The sequence below is a fragment of the Trichosporon asahii genome (assembly GCF_000293215.1).
Source record: "Trichosporon asahii var. asahii CBS 2479 unplaced genomic scaffold scaffold00056, whole genome shotgun sequence".
In the NCBI taxonomy this organism is placed as follows: Eukaryota; Fungi; Basidiomycota; class Tremellomycetes; order Trichosporonales; family Trichosporonaceae; genus Trichosporon; species Trichosporon asahii.
In genome coordinates this window covers 1,100,755-1,119,241 of record NW_014040868.1, presented here as the reverse complement: position 1 = coordinate 1,119,241, position 18,487 = coordinate 1,100,755, and the positions used below count along the sequence as shown (strand labels likewise).

General features: G+C 57.2%; 10 protein-coding genes and 3 non-coding genes across 13 annotated transcripts; 5 read left to right on the top strand and 8 right to left on the bottom strand.

Annotated features, from left to right (window-relative positions):
* Positions 1-4: 4 nt before the first annotated feature.
* Positions 5-343, bottom strand: A1Q1_03727 (uncharacterized protein; the record flags this gene model as incomplete). The annotated part of the gene is made up of 1 exon (XM_014323477.1): positions 5-343. The coding sequence occupies one exon, from the start codon at positions 341-343 to the stop codon at positions 5-7; it is 339 nt and encodes a 112-aa protein (XP_014178952.1).
* A 65-nt stretch (positions 344-408) lies between these two features.
* Positions 409-726, bottom strand: A1Q1_03726 (uncharacterized protein; the record flags this gene model as incomplete). Its single annotated transcript, XM_014323476.1, has 1 exon — positions 409-726. The coding sequence occupies one exon, from the start codon at positions 724-726 to the stop codon at positions 409-411; it is 318 nt and encodes a 105-aa protein (XP_014178951.1).
* A 2,062-nt stretch (positions 727-2,788) lies between these two features.
* Positions 2,789-5,742, bottom strand: A1Q1_03725 (uncharacterized protein; the record flags this gene model as incomplete). Its single annotated transcript, XM_014323475.1, has 5 exons — positions 2,789-4,649; positions 4,746-4,972; positions 5,018-5,378; positions 5,419-5,632; positions 5,679-5,742. 5 exons carry the CDS (start codon positions 5,740-5,742, stop codon positions 2,789-2,791), a joined length of 2,727 nt encoding a protein of 908 aa, XP_014178950.1.
* Positions 5,743-6,073: 331 nt separating this feature from the next.
* Positions 6,074-6,553, top strand: A1Q1_03724 (uncharacterized protein; the record flags this gene model as incomplete). The annotated part of the gene is made up of 1 exon (XM_014323474.1): positions 6,074-6,553. One exon carries the CDS (start codon positions 6,074-6,076, stop codon positions 6,551-6,553), a length of 480 nt encoding a protein of 159 aa, XP_014178949.1.
* Positions 6,554-7,197: 644 nt separating this feature from the next.
* Positions 7,198-7,280, top strand: A1Q1_t273. The gene has a single exon. It is a non-coding gene; the product is annotated as a tRNA-Met (tRNA).
* A 373-nt stretch (positions 7,281-7,653) lies between these two features.
* On the bottom strand, positions 7,654-7,732 carry A1Q1_t272. The gene has a single exon. It is a non-coding gene; the product is annotated as a tRNA-Gly (tRNA).
* Positions 7,733-8,040: 308 nt separating this feature from the next.
* Positions 8,041-9,021, bottom strand: A1Q1_03723 (uncharacterized protein; the record flags this gene model as incomplete). The annotated part of the gene is made up of 1 exon (XM_014323473.1): positions 8,041-9,021. The coding sequence occupies one exon, from the start codon at positions 9,019-9,021 to the stop codon at positions 8,041-8,043; it is 981 nt and encodes a 326-aa protein (XP_014178948.1).
* A 711-nt stretch (positions 9,022-9,732) lies between these two features.
* On the bottom strand, positions 9,733-10,705 carry A1Q1_03722 (uncharacterized protein; the record flags this gene model as incomplete). Its single annotated transcript, XM_014323472.1, has 3 exons — positions 9,733-9,746; positions 9,797-10,232; positions 10,286-10,705. 3 exons carry the CDS (start codon positions 10,703-10,705, stop codon positions 9,733-9,735), a joined length of 870 nt encoding a protein of 289 aa, XP_014178947.1.
* A 1,081-nt stretch (positions 10,706-11,786) lies between these two features.
* A1Q1_03721 (uncharacterized protein) lies at positions 11,787-12,331 on the top strand (the record flags this gene model as incomplete). Its single annotated transcript, XM_014323471.1, has 2 exons — positions 11,787-11,885; positions 11,966-12,331. 2 exons carry the CDS (start codon positions 11,787-11,789, stop codon positions 12,329-12,331), a joined length of 465 nt encoding a protein of 154 aa, XP_014178946.1.
* A 473-nt stretch (positions 12,332-12,804) lies between these two features.
* On the bottom strand, positions 12,805-13,353 carry A1Q1_03720 (uncharacterized protein; the record flags this gene model as incomplete). The annotated part of the gene is made up of 1 exon (XM_014323470.1): positions 12,805-13,353. The coding sequence occupies one exon, from the start codon at positions 13,351-13,353 to the stop codon at positions 12,805-12,807; it is 549 nt and encodes a 182-aa protein (XP_014178945.1).
* Positions 13,354-13,849: 496 nt separating this feature from the next.
* A1Q1_03719 (uncharacterized protein) lies at positions 13,850-14,977 on the top strand (the record flags this gene model as incomplete). The annotated part of the gene is made up of 1 exon (XM_014323469.1): positions 13,850-14,977. One exon carries the CDS (start codon positions 13,850-13,852, stop codon positions 14,975-14,977), a length of 1,128 nt encoding a protein of 375 aa, XP_014178944.1.
* A 331-nt stretch (positions 14,978-15,308) lies between these two features.
* A1Q1_t274 lies at positions 15,309-15,379 on the top strand. Its single transcript has one exon. It is a non-coding gene; the product is annotated as a tRNA-Gly (tRNA).
* A 612-nt stretch (positions 15,380-15,991) lies between these two features.
* On the bottom strand, positions 15,992-18,403 carry A1Q1_03718 (uncharacterized protein; the record flags this gene model as incomplete). Its single annotated transcript, XM_014323468.1, has 4 exons — positions 15,992-16,461; positions 16,580-17,125; positions 17,526-17,860; positions 18,030-18,403. 4 exons carry the CDS (start codon positions 18,401-18,403, stop codon positions 15,992-15,994), a joined length of 1,725 nt encoding a protein of 574 aa, XP_014178943.1.
* Positions 18,404-18,487: the final 84 nt, after the last annotated feature.

Below are 18,487 nucleotides of genomic sequence, written 5' to 3'. Positions count from 1 at the left end.
CATATCATACGGAGGACTGATCGCGAGGTTTGAACAGCGTACGGAACTGCGGCAAAGGTTTCGCAACCTTTGCGGAGAGGAGAGGGTTTGTTGATAGCCATGGCTCCCGATCAGGAGGAGTCAAGGGCACATTGGACGCCACGATGTTGGGAAGCATTTTGCCCCCGGGCCAGATGAAGGTGATGTCGGGAAAGTCGTCCGGTGCGCCATGCAAGCCGAACTGATACGAACGACGAGCAACGATGGGCCAAGTAAGGAAGCAGAGCACGGCCCGGAATGATGTGTGTTCGAATGCGTGGAAGGCGAAGCGGCGGTCAAGGCTCTCTTTGTCATAGTAGAACATGGCGTGAGGAGGCGTGGCGAGTAATGGGAGGATAGAAGAGAGGTGGGTGCATACAAACTATATAGTTAGAACGGTTTTGGGTACTTGGGGAGTGGTAGCCATCCGTAGTCGAAGTATCCCGGGTCGGTGGACAGATACAGCTCCCTGTCAGGGGGTGGTAAGGGGGTTTCAGATACCATAACGTCTGGCATCATTTTGCCGCCAGGTCGAACGACAGTGATGTCGGGAAAGTCGTCCGGTGCTCCACTGCCTCCGAAGTGGCCTGCTCGTCGATAGAGGATGGGATAAGTGAACAGGTGGAGCCAACTTCGGAAGAATGTGTGCTCGAAAGCCTGGTACTCGAAGAGTCGAAGTCCTGTTTTGGTGTTGTAGTAATACACCATGTCCGATTGGGAGTCGAAATCGAAGCCGTGGGCGCTTCAGTCCCATCACGCTTCTGCTTATAACTCTCATCGAGGCTTACGGGGTCAGATCTATCCGAAGAGCGGATAAACTTGGAGACGAAACAGGGGTTGGGAGTCACACGGAGCACCACATGAAATTGTCAGCAAATCACCATCACTCTTAGCGTCGGTAACGACCTAATCTTGACCAAAATCTTCGACGTCATTTCGGTCTCCAAGGTGCTGCTGGTAAGTGCGAGTCACGTGCAAGCCTGTCCATACTTTCACTCTTCTCCAGCCAGGCGACCTTAGTCGGCTGGGTGACCCTTCGTGGCTCCCTAAACTACCATGGGTCATACCGCCAAAGACCTTACTGTGGTTTCCCCTGGAGAGTCCACATCCTGTAACGGTTGAAGCGTACCAGTTTGTGCCTGCGATGTGCCAGTCTGTTCTGCCTTTATGGAAGGCTCGTTCGCAGTGTATACATTGATGGTGCGCGATCAAGCGACGGAGGGGGTGACTACCCCTGCGAGTGCTGCCAGGCGACAGGTTCAGGTGACAGCTAAAGCTTGCTTTTCTCGACAGGTCCCAGAACGTGGGAGCATGCTGCTCCCGGATGTGTAGGATAGCGGAACTTACCCCCGCCTCCCGGCCCCGCCCCATCTCACTTTGCCTTCCTGGCTTGGTTGCATCTGTACAAATGTTGCAGGGGAGACGATTACTGACAGGTGTGTCTACGCTCTTGACCGACGACCACTAGGTCCGAAAATCTCTGGCGAGGGCTGCCATAGGTAGTTGATAGGCCACTGTTGCCAAAACCGTGATATCGCGATAGTAGTGTGGTCCCGATGGCGCAACTTCGCTTTCACAGGTCACGCCACAAACAAGTGACCGTTTAGGAGCTTTAAGAGCTAAACTCTCATGCGCGCGGTAGTGTAGAAAGGTAACGACGAATGTCCCACATTTGCACGTCATGGCCAAGCATCAGGCCGGGCTCTCCATTGCCTCTACGATCGGTCAGCTGTAAGCGTAGTTTGCGTTCAGAACTTTGGATCATCCTAGTTCGAAACAGTCTCCGTGCCTCCTCATGTTTCCACAACAACGCTGGCGATGTTACATTGGTGTTACCTGCGAGAGACGCTGGCCCGTGCGTTCTGGACGTGGAAAGGTAGAGGCATTGCTTGGGCTTCCTTTTTCCTGCTTACAGTTGCTGTACCTAGGGGCTGGGTGTCAAGAAAATGGATGGGGCTGACACAACAACAATATTGTATATAAGGAGCGAGTGACCGTCTGTTCACAGGGGTCTCAATTCGACGTCTCTTCAACCTCGACCCCTCGCCCTCACACTGTTGAGTGAACCCAACATCACTTGACCGCTCTTCCCCTTCTCTTCTACTCCCTCCACGCTAGCCAGTCGAAGTACGCACCATGCGGTGCCTCGAACGCCTCAGTTCATGCGCTGCCACGTTCGGCCTCTTATGCTGGCTGTGCCTTTTTTCATCGTCAACCAGTGCCATGCCTCCCGCAACGAAGACTGCCAGGCACATAGGTGATCAACACGAGACAACATCGCCCGAGCCCACCGGGGATCCTCAGACAGTTCTTGGAAAGCGAGACAATCGACGATACGCAATCTGTATGAAAAACTGTCAATTGCTCAACAGCAAAACGGGGTTGCTCGCTACAGGTGTGGAGAACCTGCTCAAGGGATTCAGCCGCGCCTTCGCGCAGGGCAGTATTCTGTCGTACTGTCAAAAGTGGTGTCGTGACAAATATGATTTCCCTCCGGCCACCCTTCCACCCATGACGAGGGAAGCAACGACCGACTGGGGCCCTATCATCCGCCAGTCCTACCACCACCTTTCGGATATAATGGCTGGGGGCCAGGAAAGCACGGCGGCTGGCCCGAAGACGAACCAATGACTCTTGCAACGGATCTACGAATGCCAACGACTACATAGCGCCTATGGCCCGCCATAGCCATATCCTAGCTCGAACGGCGGCCGTCAGAACTCTCATATCCATAGCATAGCATACCCACCATGTCTATGGCTACATAGCGCTATATATCCTTGTTAGCCACTCTATCTGGCCGTTCAATATGCCTTGCAGTCTGCGCTTTGAGCTTGGACTTGCTGACAATGCTCTGCGCTGTCCCCCAGTCTCCCTTGCACTTGTGACCGTTCCTAAGCAGCTGATCAACGCCCACCTGCGTGCTGATAGTCCTGGGGTGCAAACGACCCATCCTCTTTGCCTCGCAGACTGCTCCTGACGCAGAGAACAGTCGCTCTGTCACTGCTTGTGCAGCCAGCACACTCAGATGATGGCGAGCCACCTTGGCCAGCGTTGGAAAAGCGTGCTGATTGAGGCGCCACCACTCAAGGGGGTCATGCTGCACCTCTCGGCTTCGTGGAGAGGCTCCAATGCGACGGTTGTAGCGATCTATCTCACCCTCAATGACAGGAAACGACCCCTCATCTTCTGTGACGTCGTCGCAGTAGAAGGCGTCCTCCTGCACTTTGAGTACTTCAGAGGCAAGAGCCTGAGGCCGTATCTCATCGCTAGAGCAGTCCCTGGCCTCTGCCTCCTCGCAGGCAGCGATGAGAAGGCGTTTCACATCAAGAGCGTCGATTCCAAGCTGTTGGTTCTTGTTGAAGTAGCTCAGACGGCACCTCGGGTTCAGAGCTGTCGCAATGATGATGGGGCGACACTGTGCAGCTCTTCGAAGGTGGTACTCGGCCTTGTGACGTGCCACATCGACTGCTTGCTCAATTTCGGTCGATTTCGCATACTTTCGGCGCATTTCGTGCAGATGAGCCAGCAGCTGCAGCCACATGTTCAAAACGAAGGCTCCTGTCGGCCTGTTGCCTTCCATTTGTCTTGTAAAGTCGCGCAGTGGGCCCAAGACATCAATCAAGACCCTAAGGTTGATGAAATCGTTGGTATCAAGCTCAATATCATGCTTGCCATAGTGTGTGGCGTGATCTAGCAGCATGCCACTGATTGAAGAATGAAGCGAAAGAACAGACTCCCAAACCTCGATGTCGTTGCCCCAGCGGATGCCAGATACTTGTTTCAGTGATCTGCCACCTGACTTCTTCTCAAACTCGGCTGAAAGGTGTGCGCTTCGGTTCGTAACCCTACAGAACCTGCGAGCCATGTGTGCTGAGCGTCCATGGCTCGATGAGGACACTGAGGGAGCCGTTCCAGAGCACTCTTCATCGCTGGAAGTCTCACTGTCGGTTTCCTCTCTGTCGGTGCCACTATCATCATCGGAACAGTCTTCAAGGGCGAATTCTTCGCATGAGAGTGTCTGAGACTCATCACAAGTGTTCTCCACGAGAGAGTCTTGAATGAGAGCGAAAGCGAAGCTCGTATCATCGCCTGGAAGTGGTGTTCCGTTGACAAGGAGCTGTGGCGCTTTGACAGCCTTGTCAAGCCGAAGAGGTGGCACAGAACAGCCGAGGGCCTCCATGAACGCATGCACGACGCGACCGATCGCGTGGCAAGCGCACAGGATGTGGTCCTTCTCCTTTCGAAAGCGTGTGGTGTGGCTGTTCACAAGGTGTTCCAGCATTGTGACATTATTGGAGGCGCCATCAGTGGTGATAGAGACAACGTCGTGGAGACGCTCTTGCTCCTTCAGCCACGCTCCCAAAGGCTCGGCAAGATTGACACCGGTGTGGCGCTTCACAAGGGGTATGAAGAAGGCGAAATCGGTGTGCAGAACCCAATCCTGATCGATCCAAGACAGATTAGCGCCAGTGAACGACAGCTTGCCTCCTGCAGCTGTCCAAACGTCAGTCTGGAGGCTGCACATGGATCCAGAGGCCCGGAATGATGTGCGTGCCGCTCCCTCCAGCTCGGAATGAAGGTCTGTGATGCGCCTGCGAATGGTTTGTGGACTGGGGAGGATAGCTCGGCTGTTACAGTACTTGAACACGGCTTGCCAACAGTCTTGTCCCACGAAAGCGAAAGGGACTTTTGGAGTCAGCTGAGCCAAGCTCTCGGCCACTCACCGGCTCTCTACCACTGCCAGCGTGAGCAGCTTCGCGAAGATCTCAGGTTTGAAGTCTGAACTTGGCTGGTATGCAGCTGGAAGCGTGGTCTGCGCGCTGTCGTTCGCTGCTGCAGAGTTCTTGAGGTAGGGGGCTGGTAGAGCTACGTTTGGGAACAGAACTTTGGCTGCAGAGAGCTTGGAGCAGGGAGGACGATCCCTGTGACCTGTCAAGTGCGATCTGAGGTTCTTCAGCTGTGTGTCAGCGCGCGCTCTTCATGTGTGAAGACTTACACGCTCTCCTGCTTTGTATTCGAGTCCACAGAGTCGACACAAGTAGTCTTTGCCAGCCGTTGTCACTGGGATCTTCTGGAAGAAGATGAGGTGGCTGTCATCGCGTCTTCGCCGCCGCTTCGCTGGTTCTGGAGTCTGCTGGACTGTATCTTCGTCATCCTGAGTGAAATCGATGCTGCTGGCCAGCGAGGACGATGGGACAAGCACTCTCGAGGGCTGGGAGTGCTGTGTGGGCGTGGCACTGACAGGTGAGAGAGGAGCAGCTGAAGAGACGCTTCTCGCACGCTTAGGCGAAGAGGGAGCGACGCTGGGGCTCACTGATCGGGAAGGCTTGCGCTTGAGAGTAGGTATGGGTGTTTCGCTGTTGAATGTCAGCTCTGAACTTCCGTATGACAGCGCACCTGAGCCGTTGAACAGCTTCTGCAGTGAGGGGTACACCTTGTTCATCGAGATACTGCCAGCCTCGATGGCCTCGGAGTCCCAGAGGGTTGGCTGGGCCTGATAAATCACTCTTCCTAGGTGAGGGGGAGCGTCTAGGGTTGCGCCTGACTGGGGCTGTGGAGCCTGTGGAAGACAGATGATCGTTTGGCCGTTCAGGCGGCGCAGGAATCTGCACTGGGATGTGTCAGCAGCGCAGCAGCTGTGCTCTCACAGTAAGAACTGCCTGGGACTTCGTCTGTGGCAGTGTGAGCGAGCTCAGTGCCACTGGGATGTGGCAGAGACATAACAGATCTTCTGCAAGGTTGCCTGTTGAATTGAGCGCTTGATATCGTCTGTAAACAGCGCTGGAGCGCGTCAGAGATGGTTCTGGCAAGCTGGGAACGGGAGCAGTTCAAACTTGTGCCTTTGCTTCAGCTATGAGGTACATAGCGCTATGGAAAGCTGCCCATAGCCATAGCCTATCCTCTGTCACAACAGCGAGCTCCTCCATATCCTATCCATAGCCTAATCTATAGACCCTATGTAGCGGTCCGTCATGTCCCATAGCGCAGACGTGGCATTCGTAGAACGGATACACCCAATGACCCACCTACCGATGGCTACGGTCCCAGCTCAATGTTCTATGTCACAGCAGCGCCACCCAACAGTACCACTCCCGACAACAGCACCACCCTAGACAGAAGGGACGAGACAGCGATAGGAGTCGTTGTCGGCAAACAGCAAACCAACGGTTTGGACTCCAGCACCGCATGGGCTGTCGCCGTTCCAGGATATGTGTCAGACAGTTGCCAGTACGCGCGTGGGCGCTGGCCGAATGCTGGAAAGTGGACGGAGGGGAAGGATACCGAGTGCATGACGTTTCAACGTCTTGAGAACAAGTGGCAGTATAAGATATGCCCTTGGGACGTTGACAACGCCTCCAGCAAGTATGCCCACGGCTTGAAAGGTGACGAGTGGTACGGTCTCTGTCTGCCTATCTCTGTTGATTGGGAGGGAGATTGCAAGTCCAAAGCGTCCTTTTCCCCTTACTTCGTGTGCATCCTCGGAACGAAAGCGATCGAAAGCCCAGGCCAGCTCCTAGTGCCGTCTAAGTGAGGCAAGCCGGGGACGACACCCTGAAGGACTCAACACGAACATCCCAGGATGCGGCGGATGCGGCACAAACAACCTCCCTCTCCGCGGCTTATTCGGTCTTCAAGCTGGCACGCCCAGTCAGGAATATGGATAGCTAAGAAAGATACGTTCCCACAGACTATCGGTCGAAAGCTGGTAGCCGAGATGAAGAAAGTGTGACTTCGCGACCACCATTATGAGCTACGTATGCTGGCCTAGCCTGTCGGAGCTCACCACTGCAGACAGCATACTTTGATGAAGGCGGATCGCCCGCCACCTCGATGGGGGATTGCACATCACCTGACCTTGCCGGCCCGAGGGATTGAACTCTACCCCTTGCCGAGCCGATACGCAATCGCCCAGGCGTGCCGAGTGGCTGACGTAGTTGCCAGAGGAGTAACACACACCATGGTCTGAAACGCCAGGCACAACAGTTTCGGGCGTGAGGAATACACATTGCTCTACACAACAACACACAACAACATGCCCGAGCATACCCCGAAGCAAGTGGCTCGTGCCAAAAGCTCCAGCACACTCCAGTCGTCGTCTCACCACGCTCCGAACCCCTCGGCGCCGGCAAAGAGCCGCCGGCGCGCGCAGCCATCAGCGAGCTCCTTCGGAGCAGCGCCCCTATAGTATAATGGTCAGTACGCGAGTCTCATAGCTCCTCTGCTATCTCTAGATCTCAGTTCGATTCTGAGTGGGGGCACGGAATCCTTTTTCTGGGTCTTCAAGGGTCTCGCGCGGAGGTTGGGAAGACTTGCAGTCAGGGGAGAGGTCGTGCGGACGGAGAGATGGGCCAGAACGACTCTGGGGCAGAAGCTCGACGACAGGTTTGATCAGAAGCCAAATACCAGAATAACAACAATTTAACGGTGTCTTTCTGGCTTCAAGTACCCGCTGGAGAGGTCCTGCACGCACTCACGAGGGTTGGGCGCGTCCCAAAGGAAATATGAGAAATTCAGGAAATTGGCTGAAATCAGCAAATGGGGTCCTCGCACCACACCTGACCCTGCATCGTGATCTCCTCCCATCTTGACACCTCTTCGCTGGTCAATCGATGCACAGGAGAGCCAAAAGAGTACATCCAGGGGGAATCGAACCCCCACCGCATCCAATCACTCGTGGCAAGGATGCATGATACCATTTCACCATAGATGTCGAGCGCCGCTCCTCTCGAGGTCGCTGGCGGCGTCGGCGGCGGGACTGCCATGGTCGCTTTCACACCGCCTCGGCGTTCAGAGAGGGGCTTAGACCAGTGGTGACGATTCAGAGCCCAGCCAGAGGTATATGGTATATAATAGTCCATTCGGAGTTATACTATGCTACAGGGTTTACGATACAGAATCTAGAGGAGTGAGAGAGCGAGGAAGAAGCTCACAGAGCCAAAGGAAGTCTAGGGGGAGAAACGACAGATGGGAAAGGACACAGAGAAGAAACGGAAACAGAGTGGCGACAGCGGCAAGAGGTTACTCCAGAAGCTGCTCCGGGCTGGTAATCTCATCCTCGGCGACCCAACAGGTGTAGTAAGCGGTAAACTTAGCCTGAGCGCCGACATCCTGCTCGCACGCCGTCTCGCTGTTCCACTCAGTGGGAAGACAGGCGCCGTACCTCTTCCCATCGGGGCCGGTGATGCTTCCCTCGTAGGCGTTGACCTGGTACACAGCATCCCTGTCGGGTCCAATGCCCAGGTTGAGGGTCTCCTTCTCGTCCTTCCACTCGCCGGCCTTGGGCCAAGTGCCGCTGGCGTACTTGCACCCATCGGCCTCGGAGCCAGGAACAGCGACGGCGACAGCCTTGCCCTTCTCGTTCTGCTGTCCGATGACGAAGCCGTGGTTCTCGGCACAGTCGGAACTGCGGCGCGCGAGCCAGTCCAGCTGGTCCCGGCTGATCTTGACGGAGGGGGCCATGCCGCGCTTCCGCAGAGCGCGCAGGGCACTGAGCGCGCGGCGGCCGTTGCCGCCGTACCGCGCCTTACAGCCGGCGGTGCACTGATCGGCCATGGTGCTGGCCATCTTTTCGTTCTTCAGAACAGAGGCGTAGCCCTGGAACGGCTCCAGGGCGGTTGAGTTCGGAGCCTTGAGCAGCGCGTCGCAGCCCTGCATGCACTTGGTGTAGTCGAGAGGACCGTCGAGCCAGGTGTCCCGCTTCTTGGGCTCGGCGCAGGGGTCGGCGGCCCGGCCGTAGATCGTGCTGTAGTTGTGGCCCGCCGGGGTGCACGCTGCAGGTGCACCGGTGATTGTAGTGGGAAGGCCCCGACCGGAGGGAATGGGTAGAGCCAGGACCTGCTGGCAGGACACGAGGAGGACGCTCAGAAGAGCCAGAAGGGAGGTGATGCGGAGCTTGTTGGGATGAGAGGAGGTGAGGCGGATCGAGAAGACTGCTGGGTAGTAGGGTGGAGAGAAGAGGGTTGGCTTGCTGATTCGAAAGATCCAGTCCAAGTCCTCCATATATACTCTGGTCAGTGGAGGACGCAATATGCGGAATCCAGGACAGAGAAGGAGCTCGTCGCTGTACTGTGTTGGGCAGGGCGGCGATCACTTCCTCCGTGCACTGCCGGTGGTTGGAGAGATGACCCGTCTTGCAGTGCTCATCTGCATCGATATGCGCGCATGGCATAGCTTGGGTGCAGTGTTGGCTGAAGCATGAGGGGGAATCAGTGTACTCGATGAATGGAAGACGGTGAAGAAGTTGCCAGGTATAGTCAGTCCGGTGGTGGTGAGTGGAGAAGACCGTCGCCGTTGACCAACAGCGATGCTCTCAACGCTGGGGTCCAGTTTCAAAACGAGCGCAATGCAGCAGATGCATCACGTGCATCACCTGCTGCTGCATTGGATGTTGCTACGAGGACAGAGCCGGCTTGCACAGCACGTATGGTTGCATGGTCGACTGGCCGAGTAGTAGAGGAGCCACAGGGCACAGCTCCAAGCGGCCTGCACCGCTTTCCCGATTTCGGCCGCTTGCACCCAGCATCGGCCATTTCCACTGGTTCAGCACCGCAATCAAACCGTCAATGCATACTGAAACGCTCGTGCTGGCACTGCGTTTGGGCAAATGAGCGATGCATGGTTCTCACGCGCTGGTGCATATCTGCGCTGGCCAGTCATGGTGCTGGCCCGTACGAGCGTGTCACGCAGCTCATTGCCTCCATACTAGAATGACTACTTATGTATGGCTGTTGCATCGGAGGTTGTAAGGTCCCTTGTACAAGCTATTTCCACTCACACAGGACCCAGCCCATGGGCCCCTCATACCCTGTATCGTATCCAAGGTAGTCTCGGCTGACCGAGTCGCTTCCGCCGGCGATGATCTCGCTCTTATCACCCGGCAGGACCGCAGCGGTGGCAACGACAAGGGGCTGGTAGTCCCTTTTAAACGGGATTTTGGGGAACACTGGATTGTCCTGCAGCGCCAGTGTTGCCTTGAGCGGGTCATCGGCCGTGACAGCATCGCGCACTGCGCGCATGTAGTCCATAGACTCGGAGTCACTGATGCTCTGAGTGTCCGGCCTCGTCAGCGGCTGACCGATGCAGACGAGGGTGTAACCCTGGTCACGGACAGCAGAGAGGGCCTTGCCAAGCTCGGTGGCGAGCTTGATGTCGTCCTCGCCGTAGAGCGACACTTGGACGATGGGGATGTCGGTCTTCTCCCCAAACATGACCTTGAAGGGAACTGCGGTCAGACCCTTGGGAGTCACCGGAACTCACCGAATACACCGTTGTCCAGCCCCCGCTTCTTTGACTCGAAAGGGACGTTACCGTCCTTCAGCGCCCTCTTGACGGCATCGAGCATTGCGGCGTCGCCGTGGCTCGTAAACCGCACATTGAAGAACTCGCCGTCCAGCTTGGAGCGGGTCAAAGCGCGGTCACGCAGATCGTACTTGTAAACGAGGGGATTGGTCGAGTCCTCATTGACGGCGACACCGTGGTCGTCGTTGGCCCAGTAGGACGAGATAACGACAAAACCCTTTGGCTTTTTGGCAACGAGAGCGTCGCCCAACTTCAGCAACGCGGGGCGCATGCGCGACGTTTGCTCGAACATCTCGACCGGGCACTGTCGAAAGTCAGCAGGGCCAAGGTAGGCTGGTCTCACCGAATGCGGGATGTAGAGGACGGGAGCACGAGACGACGACATGTTGTTTAATGAGACTGCAGATGTTGTGGGGAAGTGGCCGGCCGAGGGGGCTATTATATACTGTAGGCGTGACGGCCGCTGCTGCAGGGCCCGGTCGCTGAGCGACGAGGCCAGCTGACCTTGCAGCGCGGTGCATCGCCCACACGAAGGCAGCTGACAATGTTGACCCGATCGACCAGCGTTGCCTATGTGGTTTGCTCAGTGGAGACCGAGGCAGTAGATTGGACTACTTCGTCGGGTGACTCATAGCGGACCTGACCGTGGCACGATCTTGGCCTAGTCCGCAGGCCAATCGCACCTGCTGTTCTCACAGAATCAATTCAGTTGATCAGTTATCAAGTGACGTCTCCCCACGCTGCGTGCGGCATTAGTCAAGCCGAATAACTTTACACGCAAGGCCGCAGCTTCCAATGTGAGTCCGCCCACGTTTACAGCCTGGAGAACTTCGAGGGATCGAGCGGGGGCGAAGAGGGCTGATTGATCATGAGGTCGACGTTCCATTCCCCGGACTGTGTTGGTTGAATGCAAGCCCTTGAACCTTAACTTTGGCTCCGCCTGTTACATTGCTCTCGTAGACGCTGGGGAGGATTGTGATCGAGAGACATCCGTGCTGCGGTTCCGACGTTCCATGTGCCGCTGCACCGGATTGATATCCTGCATGCGATAGTGAAGGCCTTGGCTTTGTCCCCGGGCTCGGTCGGGTCCTGGAGCATGTCGACAAACGGCGCTCCTAGCGTGCCAGCCCATCAGGTTGGTCATGAGCTGTCCGAGCGCCAGTCCTGAGAAACAGTAGGGGTGTGTGGGTTGAGGACATTGCTTGTGAACACGAGCACGGCGAGCCTGTCACTCGATTGATGCGTGAAGTTGGACCGTTGCGTTGCAGCATTCACTCACCCGTCGACGACAAAATCATTTGAGTGGAATCGAACAAAGGTCGCATCCAAGCTCGTTGTTTTGCTGCTGAACCTACGGATCAACTCCGGGTAAACCGGCTGTGAGATTCCGTCACCGGTGAAAGCGACAACGCGTGAATCAGATCGGAGCTCTCGTCTCCATCTCATCCATCCATCATCAATCAAGCATGTCCGAACAGATCGAGAAGATCGAAGTCGTCCAGGTCTCTGACACCCCCACCATCGACGCCGTCGACATCCATCTCAACCATGTCGCTTCCATCGTGGTATGTACCGGGCCTCCTCGCCTCTCACCTTCCCTCACCTTCCCCCCTTCCTTCCACTCTTTCCCAGCTACGTGGTCCAGATCGGAGCTAACGCCCAGATTATCGGCTTCACTCTCGCTATCCTCGCCATCACAGCATCCCTCAGCGGCTACCGCCTCCTCCGCGGCCTGCAGCGCAGGCAAGAAGGCCGCTACACCCCCGGCGAGCATCGCATCCTCTGGGCCGTCCTCGTTGTTGCCTCAGCCTACGTCGGCCACAAGCTCTGGACCCGCCTGCACCTCGCCTTCCGCGTGCGCGACCTCTTCCTTGCACCTGCGTTTGCGGCCGGCTTCCTCTGGTGCGCGCAGTGGTGGCTGCGCGAGGAGCAGCTCCGCTACGCCGAGTACGACGCGCAGGACGCCAAGGCGAAGCAGGCCGCGAAGAAGGGAGGGAAGAAGGTCGAGTAGACCTGTGGACACACATCACACAAGTCAACACGCAGCGTCCTCGCATGAGCTATCCCGGCAGCAGTTTGTCTACATGCATATGGTTACATGGTCTATGGCTACGCCTTGCCCTCACGCTTCAGAGCGGCCGGGTTGTAGATCCACCCAAACTCGCCCCCGAGCCGCGTCCACCCAAAGCTGCTGAACAGCGCCGCAGACGCATCATTGCCCTCCTCGATATAGCAGAACCGCGGGATCCCCCTCTGCGTCTCGCGGTCAACATGCCGGTGCAGGACAGCCTTCGCGAGTCCCTTCCGCCTGTATTCGGGCATAGTGTACAGTGCGCCGATGGATCCGTCGCCATGCGTGAACACCCAGACTTGCACCTTGCCCTCCGCGTCTCGGAGCACGGTGGCGCAACCAGAGCGTTCGCGGTAGTAGTCGAGGGATCGGTATCCGCTGAAGTCGTGAAACTGGAGTCAGCCTGGCAGTCATCAGAAACCTACGGCCTGTCCGTCCTCTGGCCGTCCAATGTCGAACGTGAGCCCAGCCAGATCAGTTGGCGCCTCGATGGAGGAGGCACCCCACCCCTCGCCCGGCGCGTAGATGTACGTCACGTCGCGCTTCGGCGCGTCTAGCAGTTCTCGCACGGCCGGACCGAAGAGTTCCGGCACAGAGCCCCAGACTGGCTGGGCGGGGTATCGGCCCATCATCTCGGTGACGGCTTCGGTGACGGCTTTGGACGCCTTGTCAAACAGCAGCTGCTGGATCTCAGCTGGCGCGCCGGAGAGCGCGTGGTGAAAGCGCTGCTGCTCTGAGGGCACGGGGAGGGCCACGGTCACGAGCCAGTCGTACTCCCCCAGTCCGAGGGAGGAGAGGTACGCTATGTCGATAGGACCGTCCGAACGAGGTGGGAAGTTGGCATAGACGGGAGCGAGGGAAGGGTTGGACATGAGTGTGCCCACGAAGACGAGGGAGGCTGGGAGCTGCGTCCGCAGGAGCGGGAGGAGTGTTGAGGGGTCGGGGTGGGCGTGGAGCGGCATGTCTACGGTCGCGCCGATCAAGGACGTCGAACTGGGATGAAGTGTGTTACCACAAGCTCTGCAAGCCAGACAAGCTTCAAGAAAGTCGAAAACATAACTTCGCGATTGATCTCGGACATGGCCTGTGGGCGGGTCAAATAAGGCACCGGGGAATTCCTCGGCGACGGACCGGCAGTCTCGGCGCCGTGACACACACTCAGCTACACTGACAAGCTTCTTGTTGTTGTTGATGCATACTTGACTTGACTTGAAGCATAACTCGGGCAAAGGACGTCTTGCAGATCTGGCGCACACGCCGCAACGCCATGTCCCACTCGATCGACCGAACAATGCCCCGTCGGATCCGCAGGCTCATCCCTCCAACAGCGCTAGCGGCCGGCGTTATCTCGCACCAACCACCTCCATTCCACGAACGTGACGACCCGCTCCATCATCATCTCTGAATCGTTACTCACCCATCTGTCCATCGCCCACTCACTCACCACAGCGAAGAACCATGTCGTCCTTCTTCGGGCACGGTGCGCACGACCCATCCCGACGGCCAAGCGGCGGCACCAACGGACGACCCCCTCCTCTACCTCCACGACAGTCCAGCCCCGTCTCAACGACGGGCCGCCGCCTTCCTCCTCCTCTCCCGCCTGGGCCTAAGCCTGCTCTACCCGATCAGCGGCGAAGACTACCTCCTCCCGTCCCCCCAGCTGTGCCCGCTGTTCCCCCAATGCCCACGGCTACACTTTCGGCCCCCCCGCCAGTCCCCGCTCCGCCAACACGCATGTCCCCGCCAAAACCTCCCGCGCTGCTCACGAGCATAGGACCCCTTCCGACCCCTCCAAACTTCAACACAGGCTACACAGGAAACGGGGGCAACTATGGTCCGCCGCCCATCCCTCCACGAATCGGCACGCAGAGCGCACAGAGCGCTGGGCCTGGATCTGGGTCGCAAGCCCCCGAAGCCTCCAATCCACCGCCCCTTGCCCAGAACAATGTCAACAATCAGATCCACCACATTCAGGCTCCTCAGGTCCAACCCGGGCACATCGGGTATCCGGCACAGGTCCACCAGGTCCAGCCTGTCCAGCCTGTTCCTCTTGTTCAGCCTGATCACTCAACACAGCATCAGCTATATGACCAGCCCAGCCAGGCAAGCCAGCCAGCGGGGCACATCGAGCCAGTGCAGCAGCAACACAACTGGGAAGCAGTAGAGGACGGAGATCCAGACGAGCCCCCGCCGCCGCCGTACTCCGAGACAGCCGCGAATGGGGAGCAATCGTTGAATGAGCTGCACGACACCTCGCCGCAGGCTCCTCAATCTCCGCATGTCCCGGTTGTCCCAACTCCCCAGCCCGCTACGCAGACCTTCCCAACCCCTCACCTCGCCCCAGTCACCCATGCCCCTCAGTTCTACCACGATCCTCTGTCACCGCATTCCCCAAATGTCCAATCGCCCATCTCGCCGATTCAGCCAGTACACCACTTTGGAGGCATGACTCAGCCCTTGCCGCCCGTTCCGCAACTCGGTCAGGCGCAACAAGGACAGCCAGAGGGGAGACGGCTGGGGTACCTCAACTCCGCGAACAGGCAGCAGCATTGGTCGGAGTCGCTGCCGCCTATTGACAGGAGATAGAGGAGGTAGCCAGCTGTGATAGATGCATTACTGATACACGGTACGAGGTCCTCTAGACTCTGCCTTCCGAGCTCATGCTGGAGGAGATGACGGAGAAGAGATCACTCCAGCGGCCGACCACCTGTCGGCTAACTATCGACGGGCCGCTCCACGCATTCTGAGCCAATTTCACCAGTCCGGAGACACTCTCCGTGCTACTGAGCCTCGCCTCTGTCGTTACAGAGCACCTCGTTGTCGCGAATTGATTTGTTTGCGAGCACTCATAATTGCGCAGCGTGCCTCTACTTACAAGAAATCACGATCCATCGTTGGTGCAGTGGTTTACATCCTAACATCTATGGTGAAATGGTATCATGCATCGTTGCCATCGATGCGGTGGGGGTTCGATTCCCCCTGGATGTACTCTTTTGTTGGCGTTCTATGCATCGGAATGCATCGGGGAGTGTTGTTTTCTGGTTGGAAGAGGACGGTTGGTTGTTCGAAGTGGAGGGAGGTTGCGGGGAGAGTGAAAAGGTATTTGCTTCCGTTTGTTTGGTTCCGAGCCCTGAGGTCCTGAGGACAAAGATCGACTTCTGCCCAAATCGAAGCGACATGAAGACGAGATGGAGCCAAGATTATGAGAAGTGCTGTCAGGCGTGCCACACGAGCACGAAAGACAGTGCCTGCAGCAAGGCAGGGTCCCCAATTAACGAACGGCTGCGGCCAAGCCTAGAGCTTCAAATACAGCTCTTGCACCAGCGGCAAGCTGAGATGACCAGATTCCTCTTGTTTGGTTCCGAAGGGCAGTCCCTGATTCTCACTTCTTGCCTTCAAGTACCGCGGATATTTGCTCCTTTTCCCACACAAAGCGGAGTAAGTATAGTCTCGAATGGCAGTGTGCAACCGAGCGTCTAACGGCCGCAGGTGAACTTTGAGCAACCATATGACGGCTTGGGGTGACGGACGCCAACACCTGCACCGTCTGAACCTTCGACACATGTTCATAGCGTTCTACACATCAACCGATCGCCTGAGTCAAGTGGGGTACTCGACCGCCTCCATGTTCAGCATGGCGGCCCCAATGAAGTGGGTCACAATAGAACCCTTCATCATACCGGGCTCAGGCGAGCCGAAAGGCCTGCTCACTCTGAGCGTCGCGACCTCCTCGTTGACGTCCAAATACAAGAAGAACCCAACGCAGCCGGACCAGACGATAGTGAAGGGAAGACCCCTCTTCTCGCTGTAAGCTGCGGCTTCGAGGACGACACGGGCACACGTTTTTGGCACGTAATGACCCGCGTAACCGATGATGTCCGACGGCCCGTTGGGGTTATAAAAGACGTTGATCACGGCATCGGGATCCGACAGGACGACGGCAAGCTTCTTCGCGGCGCCAACTGTTAGCCTCGCCTCTCGCTTGAGCTCCACGAAGAGCAGCGGTCGCCCTTGAAGGTCGCGGAGGTGAAGATCGGGCCGAGGAAGAGGGACACGTCCGGGGCCGTCGCCTATGTTCAGGTCGTGACGAATTTTGACGGCCACGAAAAGTCCGAGCGCTTGTCGGAGATACAGCGAATATTGTTCTGCCATTAGATCTCTCGGGATACTCAGGCGCACCGTACTCACCACAGAATATGCACACCAAGGTCGACTCGTAGTCGATATTGTCCTGGTCGTTGGCGGCGAACAGAAAGCCGGACGGCCACACAAGGGAATACAGGTTGTACACGAGGCGTAGGAGGATTTCGCGCATCCACACAAAACCTCGGCCGGTTGAACCTAGAAGAAGGCGAAGTCCCGGTACCTTGAAGGAGGCGATGAGCCTTCTCTTGGCGAGTCTGATCCCCGAAAACTCCTGCTCGAGCGTCATGGCGGTGATTACGACGCGGCGGAGCCGCCGCATAAGATCACTGACGATGGGCTTCTCCGCACATTTCTCAACGCTGGTGACCTGCGCCGGGATTGTGACCTGGTGCAGGTCAAGAACAGCCAGAAACAGGATCCTGTCGAGGTCCCTGGTCCAGTATAAGATCAGAAAGACCACACCGCTGATAGCACCGGCGGAGGTGACCGCTGTTGAGGCGGAGGGGAGGTCGAGCTCCAGGTAGAAGTCGTGGAGTGCCACGAAGGCGGACAGTTGGTAGAGCATCGCGGTTTCGATCATGTCGAGGTCTGTGGAGAGTAGTAACAGTCACCAGTCTGCCGCACCAAATGAACACTCTCCTTCAACGTGTACTCGCATTGATTCGAGCGGGCGATCACACATTTCGCGGTGTGCCAGTCGAAAACTCGGCAGCCCCGCGCATGGCAGAACCTCATCGAAGCCGCTATGTCGTCTCAGTGACCCAGTTTTCAACAGCAATCTCTAACCGTCACCACTGCGTAGAAGGAGAGGCTCGTACGAAAGTGTGTTTACATTTTCAGTCACGCTGCAATCCAAGTGGGCAGCCTCAATTAAGCTACATAAAACGAGCGCAGAAAGTATTATACAAGCGATAGATGCACCAAAGCGTGAAGATCAGGACTAGAACTGAAAGCCACAAGCTGCGCGCCGGCAGATCGGTACTAGAACGTTCCCAGATCTTGACGGTGACAATGGGGCCCGTAGGTCTCTCAGCCACAGCAATGACCTCGCCCCGCTGCTCCGCTTCGTACTCTGGGTCATCTAAGTGGAGGTACCGCGAGTGCTCCGGAACGGGCTGAACTGGGATTTGTCCCGGGCAATCCTCTCGGGCAGGGTCGTATCGTCCCAGCTCGGTGAAATCAAACTTGGGCAGATAGCCTTTTGGCATCTCGCCCCACGCGTCATCCCAGCTTCGAAACCCATAGTCCTTCGTTCGGATCAGGAAGCGACGGAGGACCTGCTCGTCGAAAGCTGAAAGTCTCTTCTCGGCAGGCACAGCGTTCCTGGCCTGGAGTTAGCGATGCCTGAACCGGGGACGCACCATCTCCATGGCCTCATCAACGAAATGCGCGGCCATTGCCCTCCAAGAATGGAAGTTCGCCTCCGGCTCCAATTTAGAACGGCGCCGCTTGACGTTGCTTGTGGTCAGCGGGAGTATACGAGCACACCTACAGTTCGAACACCTTGTCTAGGACGGCCAACTTGTACATGACCGGGTTGACGTACTCAAGTCGGCCGCGGTCTGCGAGGAGCTTCCACCCCTGTGACGCTACACGAGCCGCGTATTCGATGCGGTCCAGCGATCGTGATGACTTGCGCGCGATGGCGAGGAGGCAGGGGGGCTGCCCCGTCCAGTCAGTCCTTGGAAAAGGAGCTTCATCTGAGGCGACCGACAGAGTTGCTGCGGATTGACTCGAGGACGATGCCGAGGAGACAGGGGACCCCTGCGTTGATGCGCCGGAGGATGAGGCTGGCGACGTCTTCGGTCCGCGGCCAAAGCGGCTGCGGATTGAGGGTGGAGTGGAAGGAAATCCAATGGAGGTCATGATGAGTGGTGGGATGTGCGATCGATAAAGTGGAAATGATGAGGGTGGCGAGACTGGCGTTCCACCTGTCCGTGCCAGTGACTG